This window comes from Zonotrichia leucophrys, chromosome 2 (assembly GCF_028769735.1).
Source record: "Zonotrichia leucophrys gambelii isolate GWCS_2022_RI chromosome 2, RI_Zleu_2.0, whole genome shotgun sequence".
In the NCBI taxonomy this organism is placed as follows: Eukaryota; Metazoa; Chordata; class Aves; order Passeriformes; family Passerellidae; genus Zonotrichia; species Zonotrichia leucophrys.
The window spans coordinates 47,555,224-47,580,507 of record NC_088171.1 but is presented as its reverse complement, the minus strand read 5'-3'; the positions used below and the strand labels follow the sequence as shown (position 1 = coordinate 47,580,507).

At 40.3% G+C, this 25,284-nt stretch overlaps 1 protein-coding gene across 1 annotated transcript in view; it reads right to left on the bottom strand.

Annotated features, from left to right (window-relative positions):
* Positions 1-1,503: 1,503 nt before the first annotated feature.
* The window catches only part of NPSR1 (neuropeptide S receptor 1), a 58,378-nt gene continuing 34,597 nt past the window's right edge, over positions 1,504-25,284 (bottom strand). Inside the window, exons 3-9 of the mRNA XM_064703370.1 lie at positions 21,330-21,433; positions 20,910-21,003; positions 16,205-16,406; positions 7,534-7,610; positions 6,759-6,848; positions 4,464-4,644; positions 1,504-4,340 (exon numbers count right to left, since the gene is read on the bottom strand). Coding sequence (XP_064559440.1) covers positions 4,247-4,340; positions 4,464-4,644; positions 6,759-6,848; positions 7,534-7,610; positions 16,205-16,406; positions 20,910-21,003; positions 21,330-21,433 — 842 coding nt within the window. The 3' untranslated portion in view covers positions 1,504-4,246. The remainder of the gene's footprint in view (positions 4,341-4,463; positions 4,645-6,758; positions 6,849-7,533; positions 7,611-16,204; positions 16,407-20,909; positions 21,004-21,329; positions 21,434-25,284) is intronic.

Below are 25,284 nucleotides of genomic sequence, written 5' to 3'. Positions count from 1 at the left end.
ACAAAAGATTATTTAATGAGCCATTCAGCCATAATGCTTATCTAAATTAAACACTATGTAAAATAAATTAGTTTGCTAAAGAAAATGAAGCATATTTTACCTTTCACTAAATATTGCATTTACTCCACAAATTAATCACATTTCTCAAGATTGATGAATAAAGTGAAATCCCTTCTCCTGTAAGCACCAAGGCTCTGTGTTGGAAGGTACACACGGATAGCTTCTACACCAGTTTATCTTTATTTGTGGAATGATTCGTCTCTTGATGACCAAAGGCATTTGTGACCACAGCACATAGGTATACAGTTGTTTTTTTAGTGTACCTTCTACCATTTCTTTATTCCTTTGCTCTTTTTCCATCAAGTGTTTATGAAAAGTAAATGCAGTCCTTGTGAAGGGTAAAATGAAGTGGCAGGTAGTGTGAAGCCTTCTGTGTTCTTGTTTGCAACATATCTGCATAAACAAGGAACGAGGACTTCTGAAAGGACACTGAACTTGAGGCCTCTTGTCAGCAAGGGTATTCATTGTAAAGAGGGCCAAGTGACTATTCTCACTTATCTTGGCTCATAGTTACCCCAAATCTTGAGAAATTCCTTGCCAGTGTTGTGGGGTGTTCAGCTGGGTTATTTTTCTTTTGTTTTTTCATAGGGCCCTATGGTTTGAGAGAGGATTTTCCTGATTTCCTGCATCTTGTATTGTCAAGATAATACGTAATCTGAGTAGACATGAAGATTTCTGTTGTTCAAATGTAAGGGTTTGAACTACAATAAGTATTAGACTTGCTTTTACTTCTCTTTTGTGTCTTTAGAGATTGCTATTAAGAGGGGTCTGGTGCTTGCAATACCTTATACTCCAAAAGCACACTTCCATAATGACATGTGCTTGATTCCTATGAAAACAATTCATATTTAAATGCTTAGGTAACATGTAGAGTATGGACCTTCATTCATTTATGCCTCACAAAAATTGCAGATATGTAAGAATATTTTTTTTTGTTACTCTGTGGAAGTCAAATCATTCTGTGTCATCTCAAAGAGTGTAATTATATTTCTATGAAAAATATCTTTCAAAAAGAGCCGCAAACCTACAAACAACAAAGTAATGGCTAAATTTTTCTTTTCTTGGAATGACAATGCACTTCTTAGCACTTGTTTGGCAATGTGCAGGAGGGTGAAACACATTTCTAGGTAGAAACACATTTCTAGGTAGAGTTTTGCTTTGATGTTCTACAATGGTCACAATGGGAAATGTTGAATTTTGCTGCCTTACATTAGTTTTCTTCAAAGTAAAAATAAAAAGAGGAGACAGAAATTTCTGAGGCAAAACCAAACTGAAAGACAAAATGCTGCTTTAGACTTTTAGCAAGAGATGGAAATCTGGTCCAAGAGAACTGAACTTTAAATTACATCAAAAATATCCAAAAGAGAATTAAATAGTTTTCTCATTCAGATTTTATTTAAACTTGCACTGAAAGCATACATGTTTTCTTGGATTAGTGTTAGTTTTGAAAGTATCCTAGTCCTATGCTCTTTGATGTGACTTTTCTGAGAGATGAGTGTCTGATTTTTCATGCTTCTCAGGAATCTACAGTCAAACAGGACTTTATCATCACACAAGGCTTTATGTCCTAGCAGTCATGTGTGTGAATATTTCTGTTCACTGTGGCAATGTCAGAAGGATCTCACAGATGCCTCTTGAAGTGTTAAAGCTGCTGAAAAGCAGAGCTGCTCCTGGGCTGCCATGGACAAGCCAGCTGGGTGCCCTCTTTTTGTTGTGCTCAGCCCCCCTCTCTGTGCACTCAGACCTCGACACTGAATTTTGCTGCCTCCTCCTAAGGGTGGGGTCTGTCAGAGCAACTCTGGCACCTTTAAGCAACCAAACAGCCAACAGATGTGGGGTGAGTTGCAGACAAGGAATAAGAAACCTACTGGAGACAGATGAAATTCCCTAAATTTCTCTTCCTCAGAGACAAAGGAGGAGCATGCAAGTGTTTTCCAGACTAATAGAAAAACTAGGCTTTACAACAGAAGATGTGGAGAATAGAAAAAAGGTAGTAAAATGCCATCTCCTGAACAGTAAGAAAGCAGCATGGAAAATAAGATGAATTATTTATTTCTGTATTTAAGCACTTGCAAGGAATGCAGACAAAAGCAGTGTGAGGCCATTTAAACTGAAGGATTCTCATATGAGGAAAGGCATCACAATCATGTCCAGAGGAAAAATTATTAAGAACAACTTGTAAATGATACATAGTAGAATAATGAATGAAACAAAAAGCTGTTTCTTTGAAAATAGATTGATAATGACTTTATTTCAGTCCAGAGTCCGACATAACTCATGCAAATGCTCAATTTAGATGGATGGGATAATTCATGTGGTGACCCTAGTGACTATTATGTAAATTTTAGTGGGATTGAGTCATACTAAATTTGCAAATCAAAGTACTGCTCAGAAATGTTATCTGATTTCCAGGTATTGAGTCTAAAAACTCCATTAATTGTTCAAAAGTAGGTGGTGAGTGTACATTTATCAGATGAAAAAGCTAAAATCTACAATCTATGAAGCTTAAAGAAAGCAGTCCAATTTTAGGAAAGTTATTATGTGCCCATGGGAAGCAAATATTGTCTTGTTCTTATATACAGCCTATCCAAGGTCACTGCAGTAAAGGCTGCTGCAGATTCATAGTTTTAATTAAGCAGTAGCAAAATTTAGACACAGAGTCTAAATAACAGAACTTCGTGGTAATAAAAAGAGATACCTTATTTATTTTCCTGAGAACATAAAGCCCCATGATTTTATATGTCTCCTACTTAGGAAAATGTATTTTTGTAATATGGGCAATTATAAATAAATTTTATTCAGTTCTTACTTTACAGGGAACAAACTCATTGCAAAAGATCATAATAATAAAAACCCCTTTTTAAACTGAGTCCACTTAAGTAAAAACAATTTTTTTCACTGAGAGGAAACAAACTCAGTTGCCATGCAGCTGGTTAGAGTGCATTTTTAATACAAACACTTCAAGCTGCCTTGTAGGAAAATGAACATTGAAGATAATATCACCTCCCCCACCTGCATGAGAAATTTTTCCCTATATTGAGATACCCAGAGGGCTGGGGAAAGGGGATGCCCAGGTGCTTGGGCGCTCAGTAGCAAAGTTCAGCCTGAGCATTGGTCCTCTGTGAAATCTATAATGAGTTCACAAGACTGGACCATCAACAGATTGGTTTTTCTAAATGTAATTGGAGTTTTGTGGTTTTGCTTGCGTCTTTTTCCAGCTCTGAGTTTGTGCAAAGATGTGTGTGGTTCCCTGTGTGATTTAAGTGACAGGGGTGATTTACAATGGTATGGGATAGGGAAATGCTGCCATGTGAGGAAGATCTGCACTGGCCGAGTGCCCTGCATGGCAGCTCCCATAGGATCCTGAAGAAGCTGCTCAGGGCCTTTGCCACAGAAGTGTGGAAGGATCTGCAAGTGGGGTGCACCATGGGGACTGGGGAGGGCTGGTGAACCATTCACCATTATCCCAGAAATAAATGGCTGTCCAGTAGTGTCATGTGTGAGTCCTGCTGGGACAATGGGGTGCCACTGGTGTGCCAAGGTAGGACAGCAGGGAAATACACTGGAAGGGGATTAAGAGGTACAGGGACAGGGCTGCTGGTGTGACCTGAGAGGCTGGGCCAGGTGATGTGGCAGGCAGTATCCCAGCCATCCATTCCCCTCTTCTCTGGCTATAATTTTGTAAATGGCTCCATATGAAACCCAGATATAATTACATAGAGTGACAATGGTGTTTTCTCATTGGAAAAGTGCCTGTGTTTTCATTTTAGCTGGGGTCCTTGCTCTGTAATTGCTTGTAAACACTCTATTGGTTATAAGAGCCAGATGGTGCAGTAGATGGCTTTTAGTGAGTCCTGAAAAATAGATAAGACTCTGACTAGACACTATTTACATTTTTTTTTCTGTTTGGAGCACATAGATTACAGCTTGCTTTAAAACAGAGGGTCAAGATGAAACCTCACAACAGAGGCATGCAAACCTCTCGTAGTGAGTTTGGCACCGGCAGTATGCAATTGCTGAGGCTGCAGTGCCCACCCAAAACATGTGTGCTGTAAGGTGCACAGGAGCACAAGGTGCAGGGTCTTGCCAGGAAGTGTCCATCCACTTCACCATGCACAGGGCTTGTGGGGGACCTCTGTTTTCCTCTGTACAGGTGCCAGTGTGGCTTTGCAGAACATTGCCAGTGCTAGATGTATTCTGGTTTCGACAGGACCTGCATCTCCTGCCCTCCATCGCTCCTTTCCCGCAAAGTCCCCCCTAGTCTTTGAGTTCTTCTTTCCCTACAAAAAAATAGAGAATGGTCAGAATTCAAGGAGTCAAAAATAGTTAATCAGTTTAAGGACTGTGTTTATGTGTTCCCTCCCTTCTTAGGGGTAGTCAGAGTGACAGTAAAGGAGCAATACTCGGAAGGGGGGCAGAGGCTGTTGCTGAAGAAGCAGTAGATGAGGGGGTTGACGGCACTGTTCAGGGCTGGCAGGTTCTGAATAATCACAGATGCGTAGAAGCGCTCTTTGGTCTCAGGCAGTATGTTGAAGTTGTCCAGGATATCAAACAGAAAGTAAGGGCTCCAACAGAGAATAAATGCTGCAGACGAGACAGAGAGAGGAAGAGCTTGACACTGGATAGTTTAGCAATTTAGGGAAGTAATTACACACTCATGGAGCAACTGTCATAACACATAAATATTTGTTCATGCAAAAAAAACCCCTCTCCCCATTCAGGATCTTATTTAAGAGAATACTTATTAGATTGTGCTTTTATTTGTCTTTATTTTTATTTTAATGCCTATAAAATATATTACATGTGTTTCTCTAAGTGTTTAGAGTGCTCCCTCTAGACATATTGAGACACTTCTGAACACTACACAACACATAAAGGGTAAATAGGTAGCCAGTTAAAGCATCATCAGTTATAGTGAAGTGCTCTTTTAATGGTCCCCAGAGTGAGCAGCCAATCTAAATGTACACACAGCCAAAATGCTGCTCTGTGACAGCGCTGCCTGTCACAGCCACCTATTAAAATAAGGTTCTCAGACACCCAGGAACAAGGAGTGACACCCTTTCACACTGCATTATGGCAAACCAGCACGCCACTCGGCATGCTGGATGGAAACGCTGTGTATGTGGAGTGTGCAGGGAGATTCTCCCGGTTTCCTGTACTGCCATTTGAGAGATGAATTTGAGGAAGGGAAGAGAGGACTGTCTGCTCATAGCCTCTGCTTTGGTTCAGAGTGACAGGGAAAAAAGGTTAGCGGATCTAGCTTTATTTGCAGGCATAGGGAATAAATCTGTCTCACACAAATTTCTGTGCCGTCTCTTCTCACAAAGGCCTTTGATTCAGGATTTGCATAGAAATGCTGGGACAGGTAGTTCACTCAACTAAGCTATAAGTACCTGGGTTGCAAACATACAGGTAATTGTGAAATCAGACACATGATGACATCCTGACTCAGATGAGACAGCAGAGTAAACCTGTGCCTGTTTCCTTGTCTCATTAATCAGAATTTCTTCGTTGGCTGTCAGCTGAGTGCTCACTAAAAGTGCAAGGAAGAGGTAAGCTCCCTTCCTGTTTTTTAGAACAACCAAACAGGAGGTGTCTATGCATAGATACATGCAAAATAGCAATACACAGTGCCAGAGTGTGGATCATAGCACTCACTATGCAGAACTTTAGGTGGCTTTAAAAATATCTATGGATTTTAGCTGTCAATCTGTTTGCACACCAAGAGATGCTGGGTGCTTAATATTATCAAGGTCTGTTGAAATATTTGAGCATCTATGTGAGTTCTCAACATCTGATGGCCTTGCAGTAGTAGTTGTGTCTGCCAAAAGCTTTCTCTGATTGCCACGCAGAAAAGTTCAGACGCAGAGAAGCTGTTCTTGGGCTTATGGAAAATATGAATCCCACTGACCTCTCTCATGTCTGCAGATGCTGCCTCTAGACAGTGAGCTAAGCTACTCAAGTGGTTGTTATCACAATATTCTCCAATCTGAATTTTGCACATTGTTGGAAAGAGAAGCAATCTCTTTTTCAGTGTCAAGGGATGACTGTCAGCCCTTGGGAGTAAACAGCTTTAGTTCCTTTCCTGCATGTCTCTGGCAGCTAATCATAAACTCTGTGTGATGCTGCCTTTATTTATTGAGATAGAATATCAGCCTCCTAATTGCATCAGAATAATGTAATTTCCCTGGGAGACAGAGAACACCTGCACAAAGTCATCTGCTGCCCAGTTGGGAGAGTTCATTCTTTCCATCTTGGCAGCAACACACCTGTGACATTAAATACAATTGCTGCACATCTCACGTTTCTTCTCTCCCTTGCACCACCCCAGCAGCTCACAGGCCATACAGTGTCTCTAAGCCTAAAAGACAACTCAATTGCCAAATCTTTTGGCAGTCTGGATAGGAAAGAGATGTCCTCTTCCTTTGTTCCTTTTAGACATTGTCTCTTCACTTTCTTTATGTACACGAGGGGCTGTGCATCTAATTTAATTCAAGGGTTATGTCAGATACCTAAAATAGAAATGTATCAGCCAGAAAAGAGGGGAAGGACAGGATCAGAAGACAAGTCAGGTGTCTGAGTAAAGCTCCTTCTCCAAGCCATCTACTTTGTCTGCTGATGATAGAGGTTGCTGAGGAAAAACAGCTTCCTAGTGTCAGCATCCTCCCTAGCTCCCAGCTCTGGAGCTCTTCACTTACCAAGGATAATTACAATGCTGTACTTGATTGCCTTCACCTTGGCCCTGGATATGAACCCACGGCTGCTGTAGCCACGGGAGGTTTTGCCACCTGGGAAAAGAACAGTTCAGCTGGTGAAAGAACAGGACTGATGTGTGGATGTGTCAGGGTGTACCTTGACAGGCAGGACAGGAATACACAATCTCATCTTTCCCTGGTGTCACTTAGGACCTCAGTAGTTCATGAAATTTGGAGACTTGCAAATCTGCTCAAGTTGGACAATCAAAACCTGAGCCACCCAAAATAAAAAAGGAAAAAGTAAGCAGAGTAGATCCCCAAAGAGATCTACTTGAGGCATGTGTAGTCTTGGGATGGAATACTCCAATCATTTTCTAGCTTTCTGTGGCCAGGAATTTCTGGTCTTGAGCAAAATTTAGATTTGCAAGTACATGTGAAGACACAGAAAAAGTGTTGCCAAGTATATGCTAGAAAAAACTATTCTGGAAATGGACAAAGTTCTAGGAATAGGAACTCTAACTTCTAGAACAAGTAGTTTTTATTTTTTATTCATTTTCTCACAGATGTTTCCTATTATGCCTCTAAAGAGAATTTAGTGTCAAAGGGAAGAAGGTAAATAATGTAGAAATTAGTTATGAATGAACAAATACAGAAACCCCATTCCCACTGAAGCGATAGGGGCTCAACATGACATGTGCATGTCCAAGCACTCCCAGATTTGTGAGGATCAGCTGGAATTGAATCACAAAGCTGGAGTCACAGGTATGATGAGACTCACCAGGACAGCTGGATAGGATGACAGCCTGAGCTTTGCTCTTCATCCAGATGGTTCGAATCACAATTGAGTATATGACACTGCAGAAGGGGAAAAGTTGCTGGTATTAGGCACAATAAATTTAACAGACATCCCAGCCATTTGTGCTCTAAGAATATACTTGTCCATGTGTAAGGAGTTCACAGAGGTGGTGGGACTGCATAGAAATAATAATAGTAAATGACAATAATAATAATAAATATGATATGACTCTCCTACAATACTTTTCTGTACTGAAAAGTGAAGACTTTTCACTATGGAAGTCCATGTGGTTGTCCTGGCTTTGTAGATGTCAAATCTGAGGCTCAGAGGAATGCAGTGATTCAGCCACAAATCTTTTTGCAAGAGCTCATTGGTGATTTTGAGCCACCCAATGCCAAATCCATCTGAGTATCAGCCCTGCAGCACTAGCTGTGATGAGGGAAGCAAGGGAGGGACCTGGTTTTGCTGTATGTATACTTCAATTTTACTGTTACTTTTTGGATATGAAGCTGGTGAATAAAATTTCACCCTGGGGAATTAGATAAGGGCAAGGTCCATGAGAAATACAAATAAATACAGCAGTGCTCAGTTTTGGATCTCAGTGTCCTGAGGTAGAAATCAAGGAGAACTGAAGTGTCAGATAAATGGGAAGAGTTAGATGATTCAAAATCAGATCCACCACAAGTTGCATATTTAGAGAGGTTTATATACTTTCAATAGGAAAGATGAAAGATGTCTTAGTATACAGTGACCTTACATAGTTATGGACTTTCCCTGTGCAATAGCCAATCTGGACTTCTACTGACTTAATATAGAATAGATAAAAATTATTCCTTCAAGAGGAAGAGCTGTTTAAACCACCTCCTGCTTGAGGATATTAATTGTCATAAACCTTAGTGGTCCTTATGTGAAATAGGTGCAACAAAGGACATAATTTCAGGGTGTTTTATAGGGGCAAAAATGTGTCTTACTGTTATATGGCTTATTTTTGTTATCAGAAGAGGCATTATACTTATTAGTCCCTTCAGACTGATATATGAGCCTTTCCTACAGCACCCTCAATTTCTAGACACGGTTGCAAAGGCAGAATTTGTGATCAAAAAACTATGAAGGTTTGGAGGTTTCCCCGTCTGTGGAAGTCTGAGCCATCTGGTTTCCAGGCTCAGTAGGTGAGAGCTGTAAATTCAAGGTGCAGTCTGGGCTGTGCAGCGGAGCAGCAGCATCCCTGCCCAGTGAGGGGTTTGCTCACATCTGCCTACAGCTTGGACTACAGCTTGCTCTCCTTAATCCCTTCAAAAGTCCAGCTTGGCTCCCAGCTGATTTGAACATTTTCCTTTTATCTCCTGGCTTCTCAAGAACCTGTTTATTTAACAGCTCATGCACTTGAAACTCAAGAGTTTCTTTGTACTTTTTACAGACAATGGTGGAAAATTCATGTACGTTTCTCCTTTGATTGTTCCAATGAATCAGGATGTATTATAATGATAATTGTTGTCATCTCAGAAATTTTACCAGCTCACTCTTAAAAGTCCTGTTTCTATTTTCTTCCTAGCCTGCTGTCTCTAGTCTGACCTCTTTATTTGCAGCTGAGACAATGTCCTTTCTAATGCAGTTTTGCCTTTGTCCAGCAGGAAAGATTCAGAGTTTCTTAAGCATCAGGACAAAGGAGTCTAACTCTGTAGTCAAAATATCCTTACTTTCAGCCAAATGCCACAAGGACTGAATTATGAAGCCAGGCTCCTCACTTGCTTTGCCTTGACCCCAGAATTTCTGCCCTCTTGGCTGCAGTCTGGTAGGGGCATGTCTTTTGCCAGATACAGTTACTCATCTGTCTTCTCACTGGCATTTCACCTATGAGATTACATGCTGATTCATTTGAATCCTTAATTTTTAGAGGATTCATTTGAATCCTTAATTTTTAGAGCTCTAGAGGAAAGCTGAATTCTTGTTTTCATCCAGCAGCTTAACAAAGTGCTGCCAACATAGTGGATCTGTGTCAGTGTTTTTGCTTCTGTTCATCTTCCCTTTCTCTGTAGCTGAAGCCAATGGAGCCTTCCTTATCAAGAGTGGACCAGAGGTGGTGTAAAGCTGCTCAGGGTGGGTATCAGGAAAGTTTACAAGATAGGTAGACTTCTGAGCAGCTCTTGTGCCAGCCACAGTTATTCATTTATAATTTGATCTCTCTGGGACTCCAATTCATAGTAGTGCCTGACCCTTTTCTTTTTTTTTTTCCCCAGCAATGTTGACATGGAGCTGAGAAATTGGACTTTCCAGAAACGAGTTACCCAAAGCATAGGATCATAACAGGCAACTGCATGTGTGTTTCAAAGCCACAGAAGTAAAAAGAGGGCTCTTATGGAAGAGAAGTATTTTTCTTAGGAGGGAAAATCAGCTTTTTTCAGAATACATTTGTAGCCCCTTTCTTTCTTTCTGTATCCTCCTCCAGCTGCTGTAAAAGGCAGCTGGAGGAGGATACAGAGGTTGGTCAAATCTCAAAGAAATTCTCGCTTGAAAAATGAAGTGGCAGATGAGCAAAGAGTAGCAGGGAACAGATGACAAACTGGTATTCAGAGGAGTGTTTGGAAATAGTCTGCACTATTCCAACCATATCCTGATTTCTGCTCCCTTCCTCTGGACTCTGAACTGCTCAGCCCTCAGTGCCAAGATGTAAAAGCCTGTGGTACACACAGCCACAAAGCTCTTTTTTTAACCCATGCAACAGGCCTGCATGCTGCTGGCCCTTGTCTCCCCCGAAAGCACAGGGAGGTGTGATGTGCAGCTCTCGAGGCCCAGGTGTTGTCAGGGTTCTTTGTGTCTGTAAGTGCACAGCACACTGATCTTCCAGCCCAGGCTGCAGGCGAGAGACTAATGAAAAGGTACTAAGGTGGAAAAGTCAAGCCTGGATGGAAAATTCATCCAAGCCATTCTGAAAAGTAGCTGGTCAGGCTTTGAAGACCACAGGATAGAAAGGACACGCTGTTGATCTGAAAATGTGATGATTTTTCTAACCCTGATAAAATACATATCTCGAGAGGTGGGAGAAAAATACAAAAATATGGCTCACATTATGGGGGTATCTCAGAAATTAAATTCTTTGCATCTCCAAAAACTTGATCCAAATTTTAAAAGATTAAGAGGCGTGTCCATCATAGCCTGCTATTAGTTAATGGTGTTGTTCAATATGCCTCTTTGGTAATTACAGCACTTTTTATCCATGTAAATATGTAACTTAGGGTTAGTCATACAAATGCAACTGTGAATAATCTCACCCCATCTGTATTTTTAATTCATAGACCAGTTTGTTAGTTTGTTTTTTTTTTAATAAAATGTCTTCTGGTAAAGCTATGTACTGATATTAACAATCATAAGTGTTATTGATCTGCCCACTCTTTAAAAGTAGATTTTTTGGAAACAAAACCTACATTTTATTTATTAGAAATAAAATCTACGCCCACTATGAGGGTGTCCCACACAGCCTCAGTATTTTCTAGTAAAATGAGCCTTTACCATGGCAAAAGTGCACTTAAGTTCCCTGTTAATTACTTCTATTTATCATCCAGTATTGCCTATTGTTCCCTATACTTTATTTGTGCAAAGTGATGTGGCTGCTTTGTTTTATGGCAGCTAATTTACAGCGCTATTTGTCTGAAGAGAAAAGTAACCTCATCTGAACAAACCATTGCAGACACATGTAATGAGTGAAGAGATGGTCAGATACTAGAACGTGTGTGCAAGATCCAGGGTTTTTATTTAGAAATGGAAATTGCAAGCAAAAGAGAATAGCCTCTCTGAATCAAGTTCAAAAAATGACCTTTGGTATTTTTATTAATGGCATTTCCAGTCCTTTTATTTGATTTAATTCAGAGAAATACCTTTTATTTAATCTATTTTTTTATTTCATTACAATGCCTTGGGTTTAATTCCATATTTTTCCTTTTAGCTGATTTTGGTTTTTTTTCTCTTCTAATTATTTTTCAGCTGCTCCAAAGCAAATGTTCTCTTTGGAGTTCAGATTTTAAACAGCAGATGGATATCTTTTTCCTCTGTGCTTCAAGAGAAGTTATAGCAATTTTTTTTTAAAACATGAGTTTGCAATTATATTAGGTAAATGTCTACGTATCATATTTATAATTTTAAAATATAAAAATACATTTAACAGTCATGTATAACAGCTAGAAAACTCTGAATTTCTGGATACTCGAGTGCCAGAACATAATTATGTTTTGGCAGAGTGGCAATGCAGACTAGAAACACAGTAGCTCTTCTGTTTCCCCATCACAGGTTCCGAGGGGCCCAGGTGCAAATATTTGCAGGAGAGCAGTGTGTAATCTTGATTTGAGCCATATTTAACCTCTGTTCAACAGTGTCCCAGAGGTTTTCAACAATCACAGATACCATTTCATCTTTGCTTGGTGTGTTTCGGAATAGGAGAAAAGGCTTTGGTTATAGCTGATGACACTTGTCCCAGAAGAGGAGAGAGCTAATTACTGCAGGTTCCCTAATTACTTTTTTTGAATCTTCTGTGGTTTCATAGGTTGATAATATCAACTGCAGAAGAAGTGGTAGAATAATGTAAATAAGAGGGAACAGGCCAAATTTTTAAGCGCTGTATAGAAATGCCTGACTCAGGATCTGTTGTTCTTCTTGCACAACATTGAGACAGTGAGGACAAAGGAAGTTTTAATATGAAAAGAACAAATATTCTCCACTTTTTTCAGCTCTCAAAGATATCCACACACTGGGGTTAAAAATACCAATCATAGCTTTTCATTTTCTTTTCATTATTCAGGTCTTGCTCATTGGTATTGTAATCAGATAAAAAAACTTGCTGAAAAACCACAAGCTTTTGATAACTGATTGCTGATTCTCTAGTTGTGAAGAAGTGGTAGGAATAAACCTCAGAAGTATTAAGGTCTTTCAGGTTGTTGCAGTTTTCTCCATAAATTACCTTTCTATACATACATTTTTACAAAAGCAGGGGGTGAGGGGGAGAGAGTGCTGCTGCGTTCTTCTGGTTCATGTTTTGGCTTGGAATCTGTAGAGTTTGCTCACACCACATCTGGGGCTTTAGCTTGTCAGTGGAAAGGTTTTCCATGGTGAGCATAAGGTTATCAGCTAAATAATTCATTCCATGGGCTGCAGAGTTATGAATAACACAACTCCTGTGAGTTAGTTGAAGGCTGTCAGGAACACGTGAGATCAGCTCTACAGAGAGAGCTGAGAGCTGGATGAGAGAAGCTTAAAAGATGATGGTGTCTGAACTGTAACAAGTGAAAACAGCTCAGCCAAAGCAGCATATCTAGTGTGGAATTAAGTCCTGCACCTGAAAAGTAAGATTTTATCCTTTGTATGCACTTCAGATGAACAGCACCAGAAAAAGTGCTGTCATCAGTGAACTGCTTTGCTCTAGAGGTTAGGTTTTCAGCAGATTCAGGCAGCAGAACTAATTAAGAATTAACTCTGGCAGCCAGTGTCCCACATTGCATCAGACACCTGCCATGCAGCTAAATCAGAGTGCTTCAGCAGAGAAAATAAAGTAGCTGTGCAAACAATATGAATTCTTGCAGAAAAGGTTTAATTTTTTCCTTTGTGTGCACCCTGCCTTGCTTCCTCACTAAGTGTGGTGTATGACTTAGCTTCTGGCTTATATGTATTCATGGCTTCTTCTACTGATCCTTGACCTTTCAGTCACGCATTTATGGATCTTCTCTCCATTTTATGTTGTGGCTTTTTTAAGTAACATCTTCGACTAAAGGTCATCAAATTAAAAAAAAAAAAAAAGCCTTCCTAAATTTATTAAACACCTTTCATTTTATAAATAATCTCTTGTCAGAGTAACACACAACTGGAACATATGCGATTCTCTCTCACTCTCATGAAATAACATCTCATTTATCATCAAACCTCCTGTGCATCTGAAAGTATTGGATGGAATAAAACTTTTACAGAGAAACTGAGTCCCAGGGGGTATTAGCAGCCATTCCTGCTGTTCTTGAGCCACAAATTGCTTACCAGAGTATTTGTATGCTGCAGCCACATCAGGTGGATTAGCTTTAAACTCCTGGACTGCCAATGATTTTTAAAGGAATAGATGTCACACCTTCAGGCTAGGTTGCCAGATGTTTTACAGATACATCGGCTGGAAAGCTGCAACCTTCACTTTTATGCTTGAGACTTTAAAAAGTGTTCTAAAAAATAGCCATTTCCTTCCAAATTGCATGGCATTTTTTCATAATGTCTCTGCTGACCTTGCCCTGTAGCTAATCCTCTTTTTCTGTGGTTTTAGACAATCCTCTCTGTTCTGAAGAAAATAGTATCACTGACAGCTAGAAATAAATAAGCTCAAAATAAATCCTTCCCTGCACCACTCCCCTTCCTTCCTTCCACTGCCAGACACCACTTTGGACCTGTCAAAAATCTTTTTTCTGCTGGCAAGGACGCAGGAGCATTTGTGTTAAAAAACACTGAAACCAGGAATGTTTCCGGGCAGGTGATGGACACTGCGCTGCCCCTGGCTCCAAAACCAGTGGTTTTAGCTCCTGTCCTGCCATAAACTTCTTGTGTGAATGTTGCTTAAGGTTAAAGCCACAAAAAATTTAGGATGTTTTATTCATGTGTCAGATGTCAGGACAATCTCATGAAATGCCAGTTTCACTGCCTTTCTCCGTCCCCTCATGTCTTCATCACCTTCTTGCTTCTGGGGATTTACTGTAAAGCAAGTCACAGAGCTGATCTGGTTTGAATATCTTTCTTTGGCAGGGAGGAGGGGAGCATAATGTCAGCAGCTCTGAAATATTTATTGCTCTGTAGCTTGCCTTTTCTTGCCAAACAAGTATAGATGGCGTGTAAAAGGAGTGGCTGGTCTGTAACAGAAACCATGCAAATCTATCTGTATGTTAGAGTGTGAAAGAGATGTTTCACACACCTGTGGAATGACTGGTAACTGGGCAGGCTGTGGGGTCTTTTTCCTGAAACACTTAAGATGCTGGCTAGAATTTCCCAACTGCTGCCCATTTGAGAAAGCTCATAAAAGCCCTTTCACAGTAACAGCCAGCCTCAAAATTTTCTGGTGCCATTTCATGTTAAATTGCTTTATGTCTGTGCAGTGTATGTTTATTGTTTTTGCTGCTACTGCTGGGCTGCAGATCTACACACATTTTTATTTACATATTCCCAAGAATATTTTTTCTGCATATTGAAAACTTGGCTGGCTTTCAGAGACAGGAAAACATGCAGAGAATTTATCCCACCTAGGAAGGATAACCTGGGAGTAGTTTTTCCTTTCTTCTCAAACTTTTCTTTAAGGAGAACTTTCTTGATTTTTTTTTGTTATATCTATGCAATCTGGCACAAAAAATGGAAGGTTTAGTGAACTGACATGTTATGAGCAATGTGTAAAAATCATCCCTTCTCTCTAGGGAGCAACACTGGTCCATTTTGAATCTGTATCCAAAAGTCAGCTAGATGAGTTCAAGCACCACATGGTTTTGATTCTATCAAAGATAAACTAGTTACCACTAAAAGCTGCCAAACTTAATCTCTGTGATAAAACAGTAATAAACTTCAAGGTTATGTAGTCACTCCTGTCATCATCTAGAAGAGATCAGCCTCTGAGCACCCCACTCTCACCCAGGGCACTAATGAACAGGAAGCTAAGGGAGACTCATGGCTCATCACTCATTGGAAAAGCAGCTGGAACAAGAGATAAATCCAAGAGACATTGCAAAAATAATTCTTCTCTCAGAATCCAAGCAGCACCAAATTATGGGGGGAAAAAAGGAGTCCCAGCAAGTCTTTCTTGCTGCTGACAAGAAGAGATGGACACCAAGAAATACAATTGTAACCTTGCTAGTGAAAGAAAGTACAGTAATGGCTCTGAGAACTGTCACTGACACTGGCAGCATTTTGAGGCAGTTAGGAAACCTCACTCCCCTTCCACATCTGATTTTGACTGCTCTTGCGCATTGGTGGCTCCTCATGGCCAGTTACCTTCTGTTCCACAGCAGCTAATGGCCGTGCTCTAGAGGGAGGCTGATCACTAAGTCTGCGATATTGATTGACCTCAGTTTTATACAGTTTCTGCAGATTGTCTTTGTGATTTGAGGCAAATCAGTCTCAAATATCTGCTTAGGTTTCCTAGCTTAGGTTTCCTATTACAAAACAGGAAGAAGTACATTTGTTCATACTTTAGGAGTAATTGGCAACTATTTTGAGCACTTGGAGATTTCTTTCCAATCCTGGTGAAGGAACCCTTGTCGAGTATTGTGAAGCTTGAGAGCACTTCAAGTTAATTTTAGCTTAATTAGTGTTAAGTGCAGTTTCCTGTTCTTTTATTAAAATTATCTTTTGTAATAATGGATAAATATTCATACTGGGTTTATAAAGATACCTTTCAAGCCTGAAGCTGTGGAGATAAGTGGACACACTTAGAGATTCGTTCCTTTTTTCAGAGAAAATGTTTCTGGCTGTTAATACCACACAGAGAACACCCAGGGCAAGTACAATGACCCCTGTATTATGTGATAAAAACCAAAACAGCTATGCAGCAGGTATGGAAATGAAATTGTAATGAATGACTAGAAATTAAAGCATTAAGCTGATTGCACACTTGACAGCATTCACCACACATTTGCTGACTGGGCTTTGGACTTACCTGATTATGATCAGAGGAATGAAATACACCAGGAAAGCCACAATTGTCATGTAGGGGATCCAGTAGGAGTCATCAGGCCAGAGAGCCCAGCACTGCACTTCCCCATTGGAGAGCTGCCGTTTCCCAAAAATAATCAGAGTGGGTATGGAAAACAGGAAGGAGAGGCTCCAGGCCACTCCAATGAGCACTTTTGCCTGCCTTTCTGTGTAACAGAGTCAAACAGACAGTGTCAGTGGGGTTGTTGGTGAGAGTGAACCCTTGCAGCACTATTGACAGAAAGGCAGGGAGGAGGAGGAAATTCTGTGAAGAAAGGGAATTTTAGCCTGCAGCTGGCTGGTGCTGAAAAGACTTCAAAGGAGAAAAAGGATTTCATCTCTTTCTCATGATAAATTGCCATGTCATTAAGAGCTTGTATTTTGCAAGTTTTATTTAAGGATGCTTAGGGCCTGTTGAATCTGAAACACTCTGAGAAAGGCACTGGTCAGGGTCAGCAAGTCAGAAACATGAAATGCAAATGGTAGCTGTATGCCACCGAGAGAACATCACTTATGGGTGTGAAGGACCTCAGACCTGCCCTACTGCATGTCTAGTGATGCACCTTGAAGTGAGAAAGACTGCAAAACCTTTCCTAGGAGGAAAAAGAAAATGCCTCAGCTCAGGATCAGAACAAGACTGCCTTTAACTCCATCTGTAACTTTACTCACCCAAAGAAACATGGGCCTGAAGAGCCTGGGCATCTCCTGCCCTGCTCTGTATGAAGGTGGGGATCAAATTTAGCTCCTGCTGATGAACCCAAGCCATGCCAGGAGTGGACTGCTAACCACAAGACAGGGCAGATGACGATGCTCAAGTGCCCAGCCATGTTTTATCTGCTGCAAAATACAGGAACTGGGAGATCCTGCTGGACTTCATGGTGAAGAACGGGAGCTAAAGGACATCAAAACCTCCAGCAGGTTTGGGTTACTGCATCCTCTTGATTTCTGGCCACTGCCAAGTGAGGAAAAGCAAGTGGGAAATGAAATGATGTCTGGTGGCACCCACAAGATTTTGTAAGTATCAATGGGTTGGAGCACAAATTTCCAAAGTTTAAATTTTCAAAAACCTGCATCTTCTGGCTAAAATCCAGTTGCTCTAGCTGAAAAGTGTGGGGAAAAAGGGCTTATCTGTGGAGTACCCATGATTATCAGTGACACTTATTCCTCCTCAGCCAGATTGCAAGAGGAACATATGGGGACAGATTTTTTTTTTTTTAATCTGGGAGCTTTAGTGTTCAAATACTTTATTGTCCTAAAAAATACCCGAGGTTGTGTGTGAAATAGAAAACCACTTTAAATTATGCATATCAAGAATAATGTCTTTCCTCCTTGAAGCTCAAAGACCAATACAAAAGCATGTGGGCGAAACATTCAAAAAGTAATTTTATGCTTTATAAAACATCAGTTGCAAATACTCAGTTATCCTGCTCATTTTTAAATGCTACCCACGTTCAGGAAAGCATGGTCTTGCTAATCTAAGGCTTAAGGGAACTCTGATGACATCTGCCTAAGTGAGAGGGTTAGATTAAGGCTATAAATATTGTACAGGCAAAAGAGAACTGTGAAATTTCCCAAAGCATAAGGGAATAAACTTAGCAAAAGGAATATTAAGAATAAATTTCACAAAATATTTCCTCACAGAAAGGACATTTCAAATGTGAGCTAACTACTTAAATTACAATCATGCAAGCCTCAGTGTTTTTCTAACTAAAAACGATCAGATCTGGAAAAAAACCCCTTTTTTTGTACTGTATATTGAACAGAACTGGGTAATTTGGGTTGGGCAATAGAGATATTCCTTTGTGTTTCATAACATTTTTCCTGCAATGTTCCTTTATTTTTATTTTTAAATGTCTCGTCTTTGGTAGAATTTGGCCTTCCTAGTCTAAAGGGCTTTACAGAGCACTGATAGGTAAGTAGATTTTTGTTTTGTTGAAATAATGTCAATTTTCTGCCTCACCAGCAGGGCTTTTTTTATGCTGCATTTTTAGTAGCTGCTCTAATATGCTCAAAATGCCAGAAAATCCCATAACTAGAGCTGTATCAGTTATAAATGAAATTAAAAAAATAATTTTTGAAATACAATATTCTATTGAACCAGTCTGAGCATTTTCCTTTAGAGCTTTTCAAACTGTGGTGGCCAAGACTAACTCCCAGGGCTGGACTGGGAGCTGTGAGCTCTGACTCTCCTAAAAGAAGTTTCCTTGTGACTGCTCCCTTTGCTCTGCTCCCACCACCTCTGCCCTGGGACAATGGGTTTGAGAGCATCTCTCTGCTCCCAGCAATACGGGACAGGGGGTCACCTCTTGGAAGGAACTTTGCTTTCTGCTATCCAGAATGTCAATACTATGCAATCCTTTGATAAATTGAGTGCCACCTTAAAATTAGGTTTTAAATCCAGAATCCCAGTGACAGCACTGTTTCCAGCCCAAAGCCCCACAGGGATCAGTTTACGCCTTTTTGGGTTTTGTCATTTTCTTCAGCAGTTCTTTTTTCACCTGTTGTTTAGTTTGCATGCTGTTTGCATATATCTTTCCAACATGATGAAGTATTCATAAAATATTTTCTGCTATAATTTCTCAGATTCTTTTCTTTTTGATCTTTATTTTATAATTTTTTCTTAATACCCTTTTGGTTGTAGAATTAGATGTCTCATAGTAAAAGCTTTAGGATTGAAAGGCATATTTCTTTCCCATACTGCACTTTCTCTGGCCATTGATGTATTTGATATGTATAAAATATTCAGCTGTTGAAGTTTGTTTTCTTAAAAACCATGCAAAGAACAGCTCATTGCAAATACTTTATAACAGGACTTGAGGCTAGTAACTAAACCACAATTTTAAACAATTGTTTGATATTTTCAAAGTGGAATGTTTGACTTTTTTTTTTTCTAAAATGATATTTCAAGGCTACACGGAAACATAATTTTTCAAATCAATAAGAAGAAAGAACTCTTTTGTTTCTTGATTGAAGGATTTTGGGGGGATGAGTGTTTCATTTTGCAAAGAAATTTGCCATAGGTTGACTCAGAACTATTCATGAAGTTCCTCTGTGTCATCACCAGTGACAAAGATTTGTAAATCTCTTTGTTCTCCATCTGTAGAATAGTTAAGAGGGCATTTCAAAAGCATCCCACACAGCACCTCTTCAAGGAATACCTGGGTGCAAAAGGTGATTATTTTATGTCCATTCCAGAAAGTTGCTATGTTAAAAATATACCTCTCTAGAGCCTTATTTTGGATTTACAGCTCTCTTCTTTTTTCCTTTGAACATGGACTTTGCTTGTGCATCAGTGTGTAGCCAGACCTTGCAAGAGGCAGATGGGTTTTGTCAGTGTTCTCTCTGCTTGTGACCTTTTTCCCCTGACCAGAGCTGCACCAGGCTGATGATTTTGCTACCCGCAACTGGGGCAACATCTGCTTTTCTCCAGTTTAAAAAAAAATCAAACAAAAAAACCCTTTATGGTCTAGGTATAGGAAATGGGATTTTAAAAAGGCTTTTATGAAGATTTGAAGTGATTTTTCACTGGTTCTTTTTCAACTTCAAAGCGCTTTTCAAAGATTACCCATCAAATTCTTTACTATACCCAGGCAGTAATTTAACAAGCACTGCTTTTCCTGTGCCATGCATGAAGAAGAAATGCCAGCAGGTCTGTCCTGCTCTGCCAGCAGGTTTATGAGCCCCCACCCTGCCTGGTTGATGAGCCCTCCTGAAGGAGCTGAAGAGCAATGCCACCTCTTCCAAAGCCCGCTGGAAAAACCTTGATATCCATCTCCCTGTGCTGAAAGAGTTGATCTACACACTGGGGAATATAAAGCTAAATTTCACACAAGTTTTTGAAGCTTTCAGACCTTAACATCTGCCAAAACTGCACACTGTCAGAGCTGTGATTGACTCACAGGTTTTTAAGGCCAGGAAGGACCATTAATCTGATCCCCTGAATGGAGCCGTCTGGCAAAAGGCATCAGTGCTCCAAAACAAGAATGATATTTGCATCTGATTAAAGCACATCCTCCAGACCTCATGGCTCTTGTAACTGTTCTTCTTCCTCCCCACCTGCAATTTCTGTTTCTTCACTCAGTGCAACATTCTTAGCACCCCACTTTGGCTCTGTGGGGAAGAAATAATTTTGTTTAAACTGTACTGCTAAGAGGCCAGGATATATCCGAGTGCTGTAAAAAAAAATGACACCAAACAAACAGAGGAAATTATAAGAAACAATAGATATCCAAACTTATATGCTATGTCTTTTGAAGATACATCAAATTATTGTGTGAATTCTCAGTACACCCTCCATAAAAGTTATTTTTTAATGTGAATAAATAGACATTATAGATGTTGCAGCTCCTACAGTCAGTATAGTGGAACGAGGGATAGCTTTTGTCCATTAAAACCTTCTAAAAATGCTGGAATATAATGAAAACCATTATACTTTTTAAAATGTCATTTCATTCTTTGCCAACACAATACTTGTAAAAACTGCTGAGGGCTAAGTGGAGTTTAATAAATCTTGAAACCACAGCTACTTCGTCCTTTGGAAAACTGTAACAGAGTTCAAATGCAGCTAGTGCAGGAATGAATAATTCATAGCAACAAGGTTTAGAATTTTGAGAACTAAAAAATTACCCAATAATGTCTACAGCAAGAACAAGGTACTGAAATTCTCCTACCTCCTTGCAAGAACTTCATGGGGTAAACTATGGCATGGTACCGGTCTATGCTTAGTGACACGAGGACGTAAGTTGAGGCATAGAGAAGAACCACCTGGGGCAGAAAGCATAACAGGACAACAGTTGAGATACATCTATTGCAGAAGGTGATGTCAGTGTGAACTCTGAACTAGGAATGTTTCAAAGCTTACTGGGGGGAAAAAAAAATGAAAAGGAAACCCCTCCACCCCCTTGTATATTCACCCAGGTATTTTTCCTTTTTTCTGTCCACAAAATTTAAAATATTTAATATGCTCTAATGTGTTTGACCTTTAAATGAACATTTTCAACATTTAGCACTTTCGCTGCTAGAAAAGATTCTACACAGCATTTTTGTCAGAGTTTGCTGCTATGGGGGCACAAAGCACGAGGTTTTTGTACCTGGAAGTAGCGAACGACCCTGCAAACGATATCAGGGGCCATAAAATCTCCAGTGTAGCGCCAAATGATGTCTGTCATTATGTTGATGAGTCCTGTGAATGAATCTACAAAGACATTAAGTGAAGAAGCATTGGAAGAAGCAAATACATGACTTCAGGAGAACCACTGAGGCAAGTAGGACCCTTGGGATGTGTCTGCTCCCCACTCCTAGGGGCAGTCAAGCCATGACCCCTCAGCCCAGTATGCCAGAGGAGGTGGGAAAGCCTCAGAAAACACCCCATAATTATTGTCTAAGTGTGTCAGCTTGATTACTGCTGTGACAAATACTGAACCACTGAACCTCCTTTATTCTTTATCTGTTATTTCACTTTAAAAAGTCTCCTGCGAAATCACCTGGAGTGGCAACCAAATGCTGCTAAAGTTAGTGGAAATTCTGTCAGGAGTTAATTTGCAAACTTAATTAATTAATGACTAACTGTGCCTTGTCAGCTTGAAGTTAACCTACTTATGCCTTTACTTTTATATTTGCCAAATAAAATACACCTCAGGCTATTTCTTCTTTTTTCTTCTTCTTTTTTTTTTCTCCTGCAAGAAAATCTAAAGAGAAATTCCAGCCTTTGTTCTGTTTCTTATTGAACACATGAGTGCTCAGAGAGATGCAAGTTTTACAAATGAATCACAAGAACTGGTACTCCTGTTTTACACACAGGTAATATTAAGTTTCGTCTTCAAAACCAGCTTCTCTCACATGGACAAGATAAATGTTTTCAGTGCAGTCCATGGAAGAAAATGTGTACCAGTCCAATGTCGTGCCACTTCAAGTAAGGTGTCATTTTGCTGTTCTTGCACAGGTTACCACAAAGGGAGAAAACAGGTTAGGAAAACATTTCATGCAATTTTCAGGACAAAATCAAGAAATATGAAGAAAAAAGTTCAGTCTATATTAAAAAAAATAAAGTGTTTCATTTTGCTACCACCATTTTACACATTCAAAAACCATCTCTAAAGTGTAGTGCGATAAAGATATTTTAACCCCCATATCAGAAGATTTTGATTTGAAATTTATGCCTCTGGAAACAAAGTATTTCAACAATTTTAAAAAAATGTTTTGGGAAATAAACAGTTTGGGTCAGTATTTCCAAGCAAATAGGCATATGTTTTGCAAAATAGGTTTCTTCTAAGCCCTTTGAAATTACAGAAATTCCAGATATTTCTAGTTGGAAATTGAGATTGCAGCTTAATGCTTCAGAAAAAGCAACCTGGTTTGCTTCACTGGAAAATCAGGGTTATTTTTTCTGTATCAGTAGTCCTTTATCTCCTCATTTTCTTCTTTCATTTATCTTCCTCTTCAAGACTTAGTTCAAAATTAAATTAGTGTAACTACATTGCTTCCCTCCTTATGACTACTGTTCAATTAATACTGGTTTGCTCTTTATTCTCGCAGCGTTTCCCAGCCCCATTTTCTCTCTCTTCTCTCTTCCCCTGCCTCCAGAGAGAGGCTGGATCAGAGGCAATCTCCAGAAGGAAGTCTGTGGTTTGAAACGTTATGTTAAATATTGTTCATCGATTAGGGTGATGGGGCAAGGAATGATTGTTCCTCTGATGAGTACAGTGGCTTTAAGACTTTACTGAAAAGACTGTAGTATATAATTAAGGTGGTCTTTGAAAAAACCACACAGTTTAAGTGTTTCAGAAAGCGAAGTGCATCCTCCAGCAGTGGTTCCAACCGATCCCTTTCCCTTGCCTTACCCCTGAATTATTGATTCATAGTCTCTCTCTCTACAGTAATGAAATATATATTGGTTCAAAGTATTGCACATCAATAGAGCTTCACCTCAGGGCATCCTTCGGCTTTTGATGGTCTGAGCATCTGCCAAGCAGGTGCTAAATCAGGGCTCGGCTTTGCTCGGGAGGGGGAGGGCGCGGAGGCTGCTCTCCCTTCTGCCAACCTCGGGGCTCTGATGAGGAGAGGGAGCGAGAAGGGACAGCACCTCGGCTGTCTCCTCAACTCCCTCTTCTCACGGCCATCTTCCTGTCTCTTTTCAGTGCATCGGAGAGTGCTTTAGAGGTGCGCCCTGCAGCTGTGCTGGGAGATGGGACAGCATCCTGGTGGTTTCCTTCAGGTAAGCAATTTGGCAGTCCCAGGCAACACACTTTCAGCTTGCACCTTTCAGCTTTTTTGCATCAGGAGTGTGATTTTTAATCTGTGGATGGCCCCCACTTCACTGGAGATGTGATGGAGATCCACAGGGAAATGAGCCTTTGTTTGGCTGATGCTCAGCCCAAAAATACTCTCCAGGGTTGCCCTCCATGCATCCCACTCGTGCAGCTACCAGGCAGTGCTCAGACTCAGGAACCATGGCAAAGTTTATGCAGCAGAAGCAGATGCCTCTCCACAAATACAGAATGTGGATATCAGCTCTGTGTTTTTCATGCTACCGGTCTCTACCCACTGTGTGTCATTACCTACAAATATATCTATAGCCTTAAGTACTTCAGGAGCTTAAAGATAACTCAGAATTGTCATTCCCTTGAGAGCCGTAGAGTGAGGTTTTTCAGGTGACTTTTAAAAGCAGAGGCTTTTAAATGAGGCTTAAACTTCACAGCTTTTTTTGTGCTGGCAGCCTCAGCTCCTCTCCCCCAGCAGTATGTTCTAAGAGCTCCTTGTTTTTCAGAATTTCAGAATCGTGGAGGGCTCGGCATGAGCCTCCAAGCACGTGCCCCTGAACACAACACACGTGTGTACCAAAGCCAATGCACCTGTGTGGGCCAAATTCAGTCAGATTTCTCAATGCCCTTTAATTATAGAAACATTCTCCCACTCAATGCCCTCATGCCCTCCTCAGGTTTCAGGAATATCTCTTGTCTTTTCAATCCTGAGAGTACCAGACTAACTGTTCTCAGAGGATCCTTCAGTCCTCTGCTGCCTGCTCCAGAGAGTGTTTCTTATCCCATCTCTGCAAAGGACCAGGCTCTCTCAGTATGAACACACATGTCTCGAGGGTTTGTCCTGCAGAATTTACACAGGGCCGCCAAATAAATAATGTGCTTTGTGCTGGTGATCAGACAGCATAAAGGGAAAATGCAGCAAGCCTACAAATGATGATAAAGGATTGCTATATACTCTCCAGAGACACAAGTACCTAGTGCAAACCTTTATTAGTGATTTAGACACTAAATGTGCTGCTCATTAATCTGTTCTCTTATGCTCATCACACCTTCAATAACTAGACTTTATATTTTTCACACCGTCACAGCAGTTTTTCTTACAAGCCTCTTTTTGCACAAAGCCCTGACATGCCAGCACTATAAACCTGGTACAGAGATAATGAATTGCCAGCAGACCTTTTGCCACTGGTAGATGAATCCTTCTCACCCTTGTATCATCTCAGATGCAATTATATCTATGATTACAGCATCTTGAAATCCTCATTTACCATGTAATTTGAATTGCTGTGGTAGAGGTCAGTGCGTGGAAGTCAGCTGGTTTCAGCGATGATCTCAGCAGATCACACATTCCCTGGCTGCTTTTGGCAAGCTTGCACCTCAAACCGCGTCACTGGATTGCATCATTGCCATCCTGAGTGGTGAATGTCAGGTACACAAAGCTGACATAGCCAATACTTTGCTCTAAACCTCAGTGTCCTCATTACTTTGAGTTGGCTCACCACTCCTTACAAAGCTGGTGGCTCAAGGGTTACATACTTGTGCTCTTTCACTGACAAATGCTCCTGGGCCAAACAGCACCAAGATAACTTCTGAAAACTGTCCTAAGCAATCTTGATTCACAGCTGTGTACAAGCTTGTCATTGCTACTGCCTTCTTAACAGTGTTCTAAGTTTTTTTACTAAGCAGCAGTGTGTTTACTGTGGTACTGTGTCAGCATTGCTAGGCAACAGTGGGGTTATAAGACCATTTTATTACTCAGAAAAATAGGCAGAAATTCAATTAATGA